Here is a 13,216-nt window from a genome sequence, read left to right on the forward strand (position 1 = left end):
AACGACTAACACGCATACCGACAGAAGACCGTTATATTGACTGCTTTCTTGTTCCGACTTCACCACAGTCCAGGAATTTAACGACTAACACGCATACCGACAGAAGACCGTTATATTGACTGCTTTCTTGTTCCGACTTCACCACAGTCCAGGAATTTAACGACTAACATGCATACCGACAGAAGACCGTTATATTGACTGCTTTCTTGTTCCGACTTCACCACAGTCCAGGAATTTAACGACTAACACGCATACCAACAGAAGACCGTAATATTGACTGCTTTCTTGTTCCGACTTCACCACAGTCCAGGAATTTAATGACTAAAACGCATACCGACAGAAGACCGTAATATTGACTGCTTTCTTGTTCCGACTTCACCACAGTCCAGGAATTTAACGACTAACACGCATACCGACAGATGACCGTAATATTGACTGCTTTCTTGTTCCGACTTCACCACAGTCCAGGAATTTAATGACTAAAACGCATACCGACAGACGACCGTAATATTGACTGCTTTCTTGTTCCAACTTCACCACAGTCCAAGAATTCAACAACTAAAACACGTATCAACCCAAACCGCAGTGTACACCCAAACTGCACCATGGGCTGCAAACAGACGGGCCTCGTGTTGAGTAGCCCTGTCTTAGACTAACGTCACTCGCTTCCATGGGGCTTCCCAGTCGACACCGAGGGCAGAATTTGGGCCCAGGCCCGACACTTACACTATTTCGAATGCTGATGCACAAACCAAAGTCGAATCTAGCTTATTCTCACAGAGCCATTAGCTCCCTGGGACTGACAACATAAAAAGAACACGTCCTGTTTTCATCCCGGACGGCTGTTGCTCTGTTCTCAACACACGCCAGGAGCAGCTGTGGGGGGCGTGCCAAGGGCCGGTTTTACGCAGAGCACAGCCATGCTTTGCCCTGGAGACTATGGGTAATCAAAAGGACCTGCTGGAGCGGAGAAAACTACCGGCCACGACCTTCCAACAGCTCCACAGCTGGTTTGTGAAGGGGGCAGGGAGACGCAGAGGGTTACACACAGGAGGCCCGGAACTCCCAAGCCATTTTACTTTGTCACTCGCGCAGACGGAGACACCGCTGGACAGGGACAGATGGCCATTTCTCTAAAGCCCAAGGACAGAAGAATCCCAGAACGTCTCCCTGTCACTGCCGATCAATCTTAGTACCACCTTAGTACGGCTTCAATATTAATGCTGAAGAACAGCCGGCCGCTGTACCTGTACCAGCTGTTGTCATACAATGCCACCTTGTGGGTCCCAGTGCCTCATTAGTCCGGAACGTGTCGGAGGTAGGGATGGTACATTCCAATTAGGTGTCTACGCGGATAGTCGTGCAATTTGCATCTATTCGATTAGTCAATAAAGGCACCTCCAAAGCTATTGCTACACTTCAAAGGCCGGCCCCCACGGAGCACTGGCTCTTTGAAATGCCGCAGGGAGACCGGCGTCAAGCTCCAGGCGGCGTTTCAAAGCAGCAGACCCTGGACTCCACGTGGCGCTGCTGCTTTAAACGCCAGAGGCAGCAAGGGGAAGGAGCGACGAGTTGACTAGCGTGTTGACTATCCGATAAGCCAGCGTTTCCCAATTTTATCTGGCCACGGAACCCTTTTCAGCTTGAAAGAATTTCAAGGAAACCCCTAGGGTTGCCAGGGTAAAATGTGTCAAGCAAAATAAAACCGAAAGACCCGCCATGCAATTGAGAAAAAAAAAAGTTGGGGGGGGGGAGAGGGGGAAGTCCCACCGCAAAGAGGTTCTGTCTCTTTAAGAGAGGGCGGGAAGCACCAGTTGGGAAACACCGAGGTAAGTATTTGCTTATCCGACAGTCAACCAGTCGTTCACATCCCTAGTCAGAGTCAAAGAGAAGAAGCCAGATGATCTTCCACCCAACAGATGCACAAACGTTACCGGAGACAACGTTTTTATGCAACACCACAAACCGAATGTATCCCTGGGATTCACGTTAAACACAATCGAAATCTACATGCTGAAAGACCGCAATGAAAACTCATTTTCCCTAAATCCACGGGTTCAAATCCACCCCTTGCACGGGGGTACAGCGTGGTGTATGAAGGCTCAACCCAGAGGTAGGTTTTGGGGGCCAGTTTTCTCAAGGAAAATGTCACCTGAGGGTTTTCAGCACACCAGAGAGAGACGAAAAGATTTCTGCTGCTCTTCTGCGCTTCTCAAATCCAGCCCCCGGATTTGGGTTGCCAACGTTTTTAGCAAGAGGTTATTTCCGATCTAGGCGTACAGCAGCATCAGCAATTTTTAAAAGCCAGCTTTATGGCGATTGTTTGAAGGGAGCAATTAATGGTTACGTGCCGACATTTATCCAGTCAGTCAAATGGAGGGGAAAGCAAGTGTTCTCGATGCAGGCGACTGCGCTTTGCCATGGGAGGTAGTCCTCTACCGATGCTGATTTGTACTCTATGGAATCACTCTTTTGAAACTCCAGCTGTGCTTTAAGCTGCAAACTCCTCGGAGGCACTCCCAGCTGGGTTTTAAACCAGCCAGCAGACTACAAATGATCTGCCGTTACATAATCGCGGGCCAAAACCGATGTTAACATTCGCAACGAGCAACGCTCATTAACGCACACCAGTCAGGGAATTCAAAGCCTCGCACCTCTGCCGATAGACGTCAATGGTTAGTTTAAAATATCGGCAGTCCTCAGAGAGTTGAGTTTTCTCCCCGCAAATGTAAGTTGACCCCGTGTGTAGAAACAAGTCTTTTGAATGACTGTTTATGCTGTGACGTTTTAGGTCTTAATGTACACTTGTGAAGACGGTGATGGTTGCTGTGGGAACGGGATGTTTTACCGGAGAGTGAAAATCCCGACCACAACATCACAGCCAGATATTATATACCTGCACATACACACACACACGTTGGTCGCTGAAAATCAAAACATTGAACAGCCGCTGAGTTCATTTCAACATGCAGGACTGAATCCCGCAGCCTGTCGAAGGAGTTGGCATGTCGACAGCATGAACGCGGGATGTTCGTAGAATCATAGAACCATAGATCTGGAAGAGACCTTAGAACCGTGGTCCCCAACCTTTTGGGGATGCTGGGCGTCCGGGCGCAGCACCGCGTGCCCGGGGTGGAGGCCACGCATGTGCTGGGCGCCCAGGGCGCAAGAAAGGTTTGGGCCGGCCCTGGTCACTAGGCGGATGCACCTAAATGCCCTGGTGGGCGCCATGGCACCCGCGGGCACCGCATTGGGGACCACTGCCTTAGAAGGCCATCAAGTCCAGCCCCCTGGCCAAGGCAAGACCAATCCCAATTAAATCAACCCGGCCAGGGCTTTGTCAAGCCGAGACTTAAACACCTCTAGGGATGGAGACTCCACTACTTCCCTAGGGAACCCATCCCAGTGCTTCACCGCTCTCCTCGTGAAATAGTTTTTCCTAACATCCAACCTGGACCTCTCCCATCGCAACTTGAGACGATTGCTCCTTGTTCTGCATCCGTCACCACTGAGAACAGCCTCTCTCCATCCTCTTTGGAACCCCCCTTCAGGAAGCTGAAGGCTGCTATCAAATCCCCCTTTACTCTTCTCTTCCGCAAACGAAATAGACTCAACTTCCTCAGCCTCTCCTCATAGGTCATATGCTCCAGCCCCCGAACCATTTTGGTCGCCCTCCGCTGGACCCTCTCCAACGCATCCACATCCTTCCTGTAATGGGGGCCCCAGAACTGGACACAATACTCCAGATGTGGCCTCACCAGAGCCGAGTAAAGAGGAAGGATCAGGATGTTCCTGATCGAAGCCCCTACACGGACAGATATCGCCAACCGCCGGTGTACAAGCAAGGCCTATAAAAAGGCCGAGAGAGTTCAGATGACTTGGCCTGGCTACACAGACAGCCAGGGATCGAACTCAGACTTCTTGATTCTCTGACCTGTGCGTCTCCCCACGGTTTCAGCATAAAGGATCAACTTTTCGAAGGGGGCCTGAAAGCAAAAAGTACCATGAACACTCTACCCCAGGGTTATAAACTAGATTGGTTGCTGTAATAAAAGCTTGAACGAAAATGATGTTAGACAAACGCCTTTAAACCAGGAGCGGGGAACTTCAGGCCCAGGGGCCGGATGCGGCCCTCGGCTTGTCTGGATCCGGCCTCTGCAGCTCAGCCCTCCCCCCCAAGCATTGGGGAGGCTGTGCTAGTGCTCTAGCCCCCCTGCTGCCCCACCGTGGGGCTGGGACACACACAATCTACCAGGCTGGGCCCTGTTGGTGTGCGTTGGAAAGGTCTTTCTCCTCAGTCAGGGGCCACAACGACGGTTTGTTTTCCGCTTCTCACGTGCGCCGCCCCGACTGATTTTTCCGTGGCAACCCTAGCCCTGCCTTAAACACACACAAAACAACAGCGGCTCTGCTACTGTCTAGGTCCCACAGGGTAGGGGAGCCACCCGGTTCCTTCCACGTCACCGTTAAGCCGGAGCCTTCCAACCCACCGGCCTCGCATTTGTGGTTTCGTAGCACCCCACCGACCCGATCGCCACGTGGCTCGTGGGCTGGATGTAGAGGACGACGTGGCCGAATGACTCTACAGACAGGGCTGAGTGCCGCAAAGCTGTTATTTTGCGGGGCCGGATTTATTTTCTTTGCTAAGTGCAGAGGGCTTGTCATGTATCAGCAGAGAGTGCATTAGGTAAACACGAAGCACTTGAAATCTCAGCAGCGAGCTGCTGGAATAAGACCGGGTTTATTGGCAGGTGCTCTGTCTACAACAGACACATCAGATTGGGCAGCTATTAGTGGGGTGTGTTATTTATTAACCCGCACCGAGAGTCATTTGCAACTGGCAGGCAGCCAACATGTCACTGGGACGAGACAATTAATTTTGGTAGCGCATCCTTGCTGCCGACATCATTCGCCGGCTAATCCCGCCCACAGAGTGGCTGCAGAGATGAGCCGGGAGGTCGGCTGAGCTGCCAGAAATACCGCCGAGCAAACGGGAAGGAGGGCAAATTTTTGCGAGCGCGCCCGCAGACAGGAGCCAGGTGCTAGAAGGCTTACATCTACACGACGGGGTTTTTTCCCCCCGGAAAGGAGAGATGCAAATTCGGCACTAATTTGCATACCTTCTTCTGATTGCTTTTTCGAAAGCGGGTTTTTCGAACGTAGCCTGGCTGAGGTTTTTTTCTGAAAAAAAAAAAAAACTTTTTTCGAAAAACCGCGTCAACCTCCTTTTTTTGGGGGGAAGAGCTTTTTTTTTCTGAAAAAGAGGGGGGTCCCCCTCCCCCAAAACCGTGTCCAGGCTACTTTCACTTTCGAAAAAGCGATCAGAAGAAGAGTCGCAAATTAGCGCCGAATTTGCATATCTCCTTTCGAAGAAAAAACCCCGTAGTCTAGGCGTATCCTAAGGCTACGTCTACACGATGAGTTATCCCGGCAAAACATATGCTAATGAGGGACTCCTTTGCATGAGTCGTGATCTCATTTGCATATTTTCTGCCGCTCCGTTTTTGCGCAAAAACAGCTTGGCAGAAAATACACAAATGAGATCGCGACTCATGCAAATGACTCCCTCATTAGCATATTTTTTGCCCAGAGAACTCGTAGTCTAGCCGTACCCTAAGAGAACAGGCACTCTAGTCTATGCTGCAAAATGACGAGTTAGCTGCTTCGTCAGGTTCAGTTCCGGGAGTCCAGTTCAAACTCCCTCTCGAGTTGCCGAGAAAACGTGTGCTCGCTAACGCCAAGCCTGGCCAAGTGGCACCTTATAAATCCCAATAACGTAAACCTAAGACCGCCTGGTACCCCTCCCACCGGGAATTTTAAATAACAGCAGGCGGGAGCGAGGGAGAAGACAATATGGGAGTGGAAAACCTGAGGACACGTAGAGCAAAGGCAGTCAATATTCTTTGGCAAACGGCTTTGGAATAAGAGAGGTGTCAGATGGTTTCAACAGCCACAGGAGGCAGCTGGAAACGCTATTTTTATTTGCTAATGTGGTGGGACAGCTTGATAACGAGTTTCTTAATTAAACTCGATTCCCGCTAGCCACCAAGGAGGCTGAAAGTGCACTAACGGCACATCCACCCAGATGGTGCGGTTGACGGTGCTCCATCTTGTTGGGCTCACCTGCGTGCGGAATACATTTTGTTCTTTGCACCGAGGCATGGGCAGCGGTGCACCACCAGGGTACGTTCTTGGGCTGACAGAGAGAGCAGAAAGGTTTGGAAGGCAGGTGACGTGTGGGAAGGTGGGGCTCTTCGGCTACTGACTGTATTTGTGGGGGAGGAATTAGTGGTTGATTTTCGGAGGAAGAGGGGTTCCCAGATCTCAATTGGCCTGGGGGTGGGGGGAATGGCAGGGCGGCCGCAGGCTGGATCCACCGGCTTGGTGGGCTGGATTCAGCCCGCAAAGGCCCCTCTGCCCACCCTTGTGCTAGCCAGTAAAAGGTGATGTCATGGATCCGACAACGCGCAGAGATCTCTACCAAGGACTGGAAGGCCCAGCCAGTGGGGACCTTGAAGCACTATGGGGCGGCAGGAGGACCTGGAGACGTGAGCTGCCGTGGGAAGTGAGTTCGGAGCCACCAGGGTCCCGGCACGGGCACTGGAACGGCTGCCCGATCCCCTTCTGCTGCAACGGAGCTAAGACTTTCTCTTCCTCCCCTCAGGCATCAGCTCTCCCCACTCATCATCTTTAGTAAAAATCACATACAGGCCCAGTGCCCCACAACCTGTCCAGGATTGACTAAAAATCACGGTGAGCAAGTCTTAACCTTAATCCTGACACAGGGCGAGCTTAACCGGAACACGGAAACAACACAATCTGGCAGAAAGAAGGGCTATTCGATCGCCAAGGTTACCTGTCCAAAGCCAGCTGGCTGCATTATAACATCTCTGCGGGCTAGTTCTCAGCTTAATCGGTTAACTAATTCATCCCCAAGTCACTTCCCTTCCCGCATCGACAGGGCTCCCCGACTGCAGCTGATGGACCCCTCCAAATCCTCCCTCACGTTGTTTGCATCGTTCGGCAAGTGTCTAGATCGGGGAGGGGGACCCACGAAACAAAGAGAGCCGAAAATACGCGAAGAATTTTTTTGTGAGCAATTTTTGCCGAGAAAAAAGAAAAGCTCTCCGGAGTTGTTGAAAAAAAAAGAAAAAGAAAAAAAAAAGGTGCCGCCCCTTTAAAAGACAAGATTTTTGGCCACATCACGCTCCCATCGGCCGCTGCCAGCTTGGCAACGCAATTTTGAATCACCGCACTGGACGGGTCCCCTGCCCCAGTGAGCACAGGGAGCCGGGGATGGTTTCTAGGGGGGCAGGGGTGGCTTCATGAGCCGCGGGGGGGCTTCGTAAGCCATACTTTAAGGGGGGGGTGGAAGAGCCGTACACAACTCATGAACCGCGGATTGGCCACCGCTGGTCTAGATATTGTACCTTCTCGGGATTGCAGTTTAACTACACTTTTACCGCCCCCCTGTGGTCACTCCGGAGTATAACTCTCCCTGCTACCACACCCCTCCTTTCCGTTCGATATGAAACCATCCCGTCTCACACGCAGCGCACCGTCCCGGCACAACCAAACCCAGACCTGCCCCTGTGATAAGAGGACGCTGCCTACCAAACACAATGGTCCTCGCTCTTATCGATCAGGAGTTCTTGAACAAACATAGGGTACTTCTACACTTGCACCCTAGTTCGAACTAGGGAGGCAAATGTACGTGACGAAATTGCTAATGAAGCGGGGATTTAAATATCCTGCGCTTCATTAGCATGATCTCGCCGGCGCGTTACTCCGCTCAACAGCTGTTCCGGAAACGAAAGTGGGACGCGTTAGTTCGAACCAAAGCCCTTGTTTCGAGCTAATGTCATTCCTCAAAAAACGTTACTCCTTTAAAACACACCAGCGAGATCATGCTAATGAAGCACGGGCTATTTAAATCCCCGCTTCATTAGCAATTTTGGTCGCCTACGTTTGCATCCCTAGTTCGAACTGGGATGTAGTGTAGACGTACCCATACTCACAGACTGATGGACAGACATACAAACTCGCTCAAATATATAGATTCTATCAGAATCAGGGCTCCATCACGGCGTGAAAACACTCAAGAAATCTCACAGCCTGTGGGTGGTTTTCATAGTTCCCCCTTTTGGATACGCCATCCTGCTTCTATTTTGAACTGCGCCACGCAGACTGCTAGCACTGGAATGCCAACGAACAATGGCAAATCGCTACATCTCCGATGCGCTTTGCAAAATGTTTATCGCCGGCCTTGGCTGTCCACCAGCTGGGGCGATCAAAGCCGCTAATCATTTATTTCCATGTCAAAGGCAGGCCTGCTGAAGCCGGCTCAAGCAGAGATGTTGCTGGTGATAACGAAGGACATGAAAGGCCAAATGCATATTCGGAGCCCTCATTCGAAGATTTATCCATTAGTGTTCCCAAAACATGCAAGTCATTCAAAAGCTTTCTGCTCACCTAGGGTGCGGCTAGATTACATCCCGCTTTCGAAAGAAGAATGTAAAGGAAGGAAATTGAAAATGCAAATGACGCGCCAATTGACAAGCCTCACGCTTCATCTACATAATTGCCTCCGATTGCTTTTTCGAAAAAGGTTGGGTTTTTTTTTTTTTAAAAAGCAGTCTAGATGAGGTTCTTTCGAAAACAAACACCCTTTTTCGAAAGAACCCTGATTCCTGAAAAAAAATGAGGTGTACAGGGTTCTTTCGGAAAAGGGGTTGTTTTGAAAGAACCGCGTCTAGACTTTTTTTTCTTAAAAAAAACCTTTTTCGAAAAAGCGATCGGATGCGAAGAAGCAAATGAAGCACGAGACTTGTAAATCCGGCGCGTCGTTTCCATTTTCCATTTCTTTCCTTTACATTCCTCTTTCGAAAGAAAGATGTAGTTTAGACGCACCCCTATCGTACACAAAGCAACTGCTAGCAGTTTTTATGGGTTTGAGGGGATAAATTATCTAATTAGCCTTTAATTAACTTAATTAATTTACCTAATTAAGCTATAAAATAGAGGGTGACCCTATATTTGATTTTGTTACATTGGAATCTAGTCAGAGCTAAGGATGTTAAAGTCCGTTTAATCAACTAATCGATGGAATTTCCATCGACTACTCGATTAATCGATAAGGGGAGACCTGCAGAGCCACAGTGGGGTTAGCTCCGGGCCTTGCCTGTTAAAGTCCTGCCTGGCTCTTACTACATTTAAAAGGCAGAGATGCAGCAGGGGACCGGGTGTGTCCCGACTCACTCCTTGTCTCAGATGCTGCATCTTTACCTCTCCTGCCCCTCCACGAAGACGGTGCTGGAGGGAACTGGCTTTTAAGCCGGCTCTCCCTCTGCACCGGCTCCTGCTCCCCCCTCTTGCTGCCTTTGAGAGAGGCGTGAGAATAATTAAGAACTTGACTGAAGCAGCAGGTAATTCAGGCACCTACAGTCAAGTAAGACCCGCTGGGCTACTTAAAAAGGTTTCCCCTTGGGTAAGGGAGGGAGAAGGACTGAGAGGAGGAAGTGTGTTGCTGGAGAGCTGAGGACTGCAAAAAGGAAAGCATGTTTGTGCGGAAGCAGGAAAGAGTTTGCTTAGGTACCAGGGACAAGGTACCAGGGGAGCATCTGGGGACGTGACCCAGGGAAAACGCTGCTGTATCGGGACTAGAACATGGGTTCCCAAACTGGGGGATGTGCGAAACAATTCCAGGGGGGGAGCGAGGCAATCTAATTTCCCCCCCATCAATTTCCCCCCCTCAAGAAAGAGCCCAGTCCGTCTGTCTGCTTGGCCGCCGGAACACATGCAGCTCGGGCTGGCTGGGGCAGATTTCAAAATGGCCACCTTAAAAGAGCAATGCCTGTTCTGTTCTTAAAAGGGCAGGGCAATCTTTTTTTCTTTTTCAACAAGTTTTGCTGCTAGTTTTGTTTTTCACCCCCCGCCCTCAGCTCAGTTCCTTTTTTTGTTCTCAACAAGTTTTACTGCTATTTTTTTTTGGGGGGGGGAAGGGGCATGATGCCAAAAAGTTTGGGAACCACTGGACTACAGGGAAAACCCTGGTCCCTCAACCTGAACCCAGAGTAGTGGGCGGGCCCAGATCCCCCCCAACCCTTCCTGCTTCCATGGCAGATTAACGAGGGCGTTACAATGCAGACCTCTGAAAAGTGGCGCCATCTACGAACACAGCTGCCTACCCGGAACAGATGCAGGTGGCCGGGAGTAGATCCAAGAACATTCAAACTGAAACATGGATGTTCCATCTCTGGCTACAAACACGTTGGTGTCTCCGGAGACACTCTAAATCGATGTTTCTCAACCAGTGGTACAAGTATCCTGAGAGGTACTCGAGAGAAGTCTGGGAGGGGAACATCAACACTACTGAAATTCGGAGAAAACTGAATTTGTGTTTTAAGTTTTACAGCGCTTTCTTTTCTGTAGACTCTTTAGGCTGCTCAAATTCGGAGAAAACTGAATTTGCGTTTTAAGTTTTACAGCGCTTTCTTTTCTGTAGACTTTTTACGCTGCTCAAATTTGGAGAAAACTGAATTTGCGTTTTAAGTTTTACAGCGCTTTCTTTTCTGTAGACTTTTTACGCTGCTGAAACTTGGAGAAAACTGAATCGTTGTTTTCAATTTCACAGCGTTTTACTATGGGTGTCCTTATTTGACATCCAAAAATTTCATCGCCTGCCCGGCGACGATTAAATGTTGCAACGGTAGAAAAAAAATTAAGAACATAAGAACGGCCGTACTGGGTCAGACCAAAGGTCCTTCTAGCCCAGTATCCTGTCTGCCCACAGTGGCCAGCACCAGGTGCCCCAGAGAGGGTGGACCGAAGACAATGATCAAGCGATTTGTCTCCTGCCATCCCTCTCCAGCCTCTGACAAACAGAGGCCAAGGACACCATTTTATCCCCTGGCTAATAGCCTTTTATGGACCTAACCTCCATGAAATTATCTAGCTTCTCTTTAAACTCTATTATAGTCCTAGCCTTCACAGCCTCCTCTGGCAAGGAGTTCCACAGGTTGACTACACACCGTGTGAAGAACTTTCTTTTATTAGTTTTAAACCTGCTACCCATTAATTTCAATTAGTGTCCTCTAGTTCTTCTATTTAGGGAACTAATAAATAACTTTTCTTTATCGGCTCTCTCCACACCACTCATGATTTTATATACCTCTATCCTATCCCCCCTCAGTCTCCTCTTTTCGAAACTGAAAAGTCCCAGTCGTTTTAACCTCTCCTCATATGGGACCCGTTCCAAACCCCGAATCATTTTAGTTGCCCTTTTCTGAACCCTTTCCAAGGCCAAAATATCTTTTTTGAGGTGAGGAGACCACATCTGTACCTGTCTGAAATTGTGTGTCGGAAATTTTTTTTAGGGATCGCTCAGTGGTTTGAGCATGGGCCTGCTCAACCCAGGGCTGTGAGTTCAATCCTCGCAGAGGCCATTTAGGGATTTGGGGCAAATATTTGTCAGGGATGGTACTTGGTCCTGCTGTGAAGGCAGGGGGCTGGACTCGATGACCTTTCAAGGTCCCTTCCAGTTCTAGGAGATAGGCAACCTCCAGTCATTTAAATTTTATTTATAAAACTGGAGGTATCGGGGATACTTATCATTTTTTTTTGAAGGGGGTACTTTATAAAAAAAAAAAGTTGAGAGACGCTGCTCTAGAGGGTGTGTCTTTGGCTAGCAACTCCCCATCTCTGGACGCCGGGATGCAGCAGCGCGCAGAAAGTGGATTTTATCGGGAGCACTTTGCCCTGATTTACCAATACGCGGCAAGCCATTAGTGGGCCAACTTTTAGAGGGCTCCATCTACCCCATGGGTAGCTCCATGTGGCCTGCCTTGATTTCCCCCCCGATCCGTCCTCGGGGCCTGTCCCAACCCACTGTGGAGCTGTGGCGTGCTGCGCTTTACCCAACCGCCGCCACCGTCCGCTCCAGGGGTGGGTGCGTCTCCGTGGCCGGCCCAGGGACCGCTCCACAGTGGAACGAAAGCGGCCCGCCGGGCAGCAGGGTGTCCGGGAACCCCGCGCCGGCAGCGATCCGGAGGCGCTGGCCGTGGTGCTCTGCGGACGCTGTTACCTCGCAGTTGAACTCCATCTCGGCGTCCATGGTCATGATCCGCACCGTGAAGGTTTTCGGCTGCTTTCTCTTCAGGGAGCTGAAACTCATCCGAGACGCGATGGCCCCGGCCATGGTGGGGTGCCGGGAATTAGGGCAAGATCCCGCTTCTCCCCTCCAACACGCTGCCCGAGGCCCGGCACCAGGGGCAGGCGGGGGGCGGGGTGAGCTGGGTCTGGTCCCCGGGGGGGCACCCTACCAGCCCCCAGTGGCTCCGGCTCGCCAACGGGGGCGGGGCGAGCGTGCAGCGGGCCTGGCCGGAGTGGGGGGGGGGGCAGCCCTGCGAGACCCAGCCCGAGAGGGGGGCAGTGGGAAGGGAATGCAGAGGGGCTGACCCAGGGGGCTTATCCCTGGGGGGGAGCCCTGGGGAGGAAGGGGGGGGCCTGATGGGGGTGGGAACGGGGGGGGGGCTAAGGAGGGTTAAAGGGGGATGGGGAGGGCGGGAGGTTACAGGGGAGGAGGTGGGGGGAGGGCAGAGGCGGGGGGGCTACGGGAAGGGCGGGGGCCGGGGGGGGAGGGAGAGAAGGGGGGGAGGGGAGGAGGGTGGGGGGATGTAGGGGGAGGGGAGGGGGCCTAGCTCGGGGGGAGGGGCGGGGGGCCTAGGACGGAGGGGGACTAAGGGGGGAGGGGCGGGGGGGTCCTAGCCCGGGGGGAGGGGCGGGCGCTCCGCGGGGGGGTCTAGCCCGAGGGGGGGGGCGGGGCGGGGCGGGGGAGCTCAGAACCGGGCCCCGCGGTCCCTGCCCACCGAGCGCGGCGGGCCTCAGCTGGCGCAGCCGAACCCCAGCGCGCTCCGCCATTGGCCGCGCCCCCCCCCGGGGGCGGGGCCCCGCCCGTCCGCCCGCCCGCCTCGGCCAATCGCCAGCCCCGCCCGGCCGGCCTGGGCGCGAGCGGCTCCCCGATTGGCCGGCGGCGCTGCCACTCCGCCGCGCGCTCCCCCCCCCGCCTCCCCAGCAGGCTTGGTTGAGAGGCCGCTGGAGGGGGCGGGCCTGGGCCGGGGAAGGCGTCACGCGGGTTCGCGCGCCCCCTCGCGGCGGCCCGGCCTCAGGCTCGATGGGCGGGGCCTGGAACTGTCAGGGCGGGGCCTGAGCCGGGCCC

General features: G+C 52.4%; 1 protein-coding gene across 6 annotated transcripts in view; it reads right to left on the reverse strand.

Moving 5' to 3' along the window:
* The window catches only part of NF2 (NF2, moesin-ezrin-radixin like (MERLIN) tumor suppressor), a 49,667-nt gene extending 37,191 nt beyond the window's left edge, over positions 1-12,476 (reverse strand). For 5 of the 6 annotated variants that reach the window (XM_075916999.2, XM_075916993.2, XM_075916996.2 and 2 more), the window contains exon 1: positions 12,083-12,476. In XM_075916999.2, the coding sequence (XP_075773114.2) occupies positions 12,083-12,196 (114 nt within the window). In that variant the 5' untranslated portion in view covers positions 12,197-12,476. Of the gene's footprint in view, positions 1-10,148; positions 10,349-12,082 lie in introns of all 6 variants that reach the window. The other variant, XM_075916994.2, reaches the window with a different exon arrangement.
* Between the last annotated feature and the right edge of the window lie 740 nt (positions 12,477-13,216).

This window comes from Pelodiscus sinensis, chromosome Z, assembly GCF_052426305.1.
Source record: "Pelodiscus sinensis isolate ZL-2025 chromosome Z, ASM5242630v1, whole genome shotgun sequence".
Taxonomy (NCBI): Eukaryota; Metazoa; Chordata; order Testudines; family Trionychidae; genus Pelodiscus; species Pelodiscus sinensis.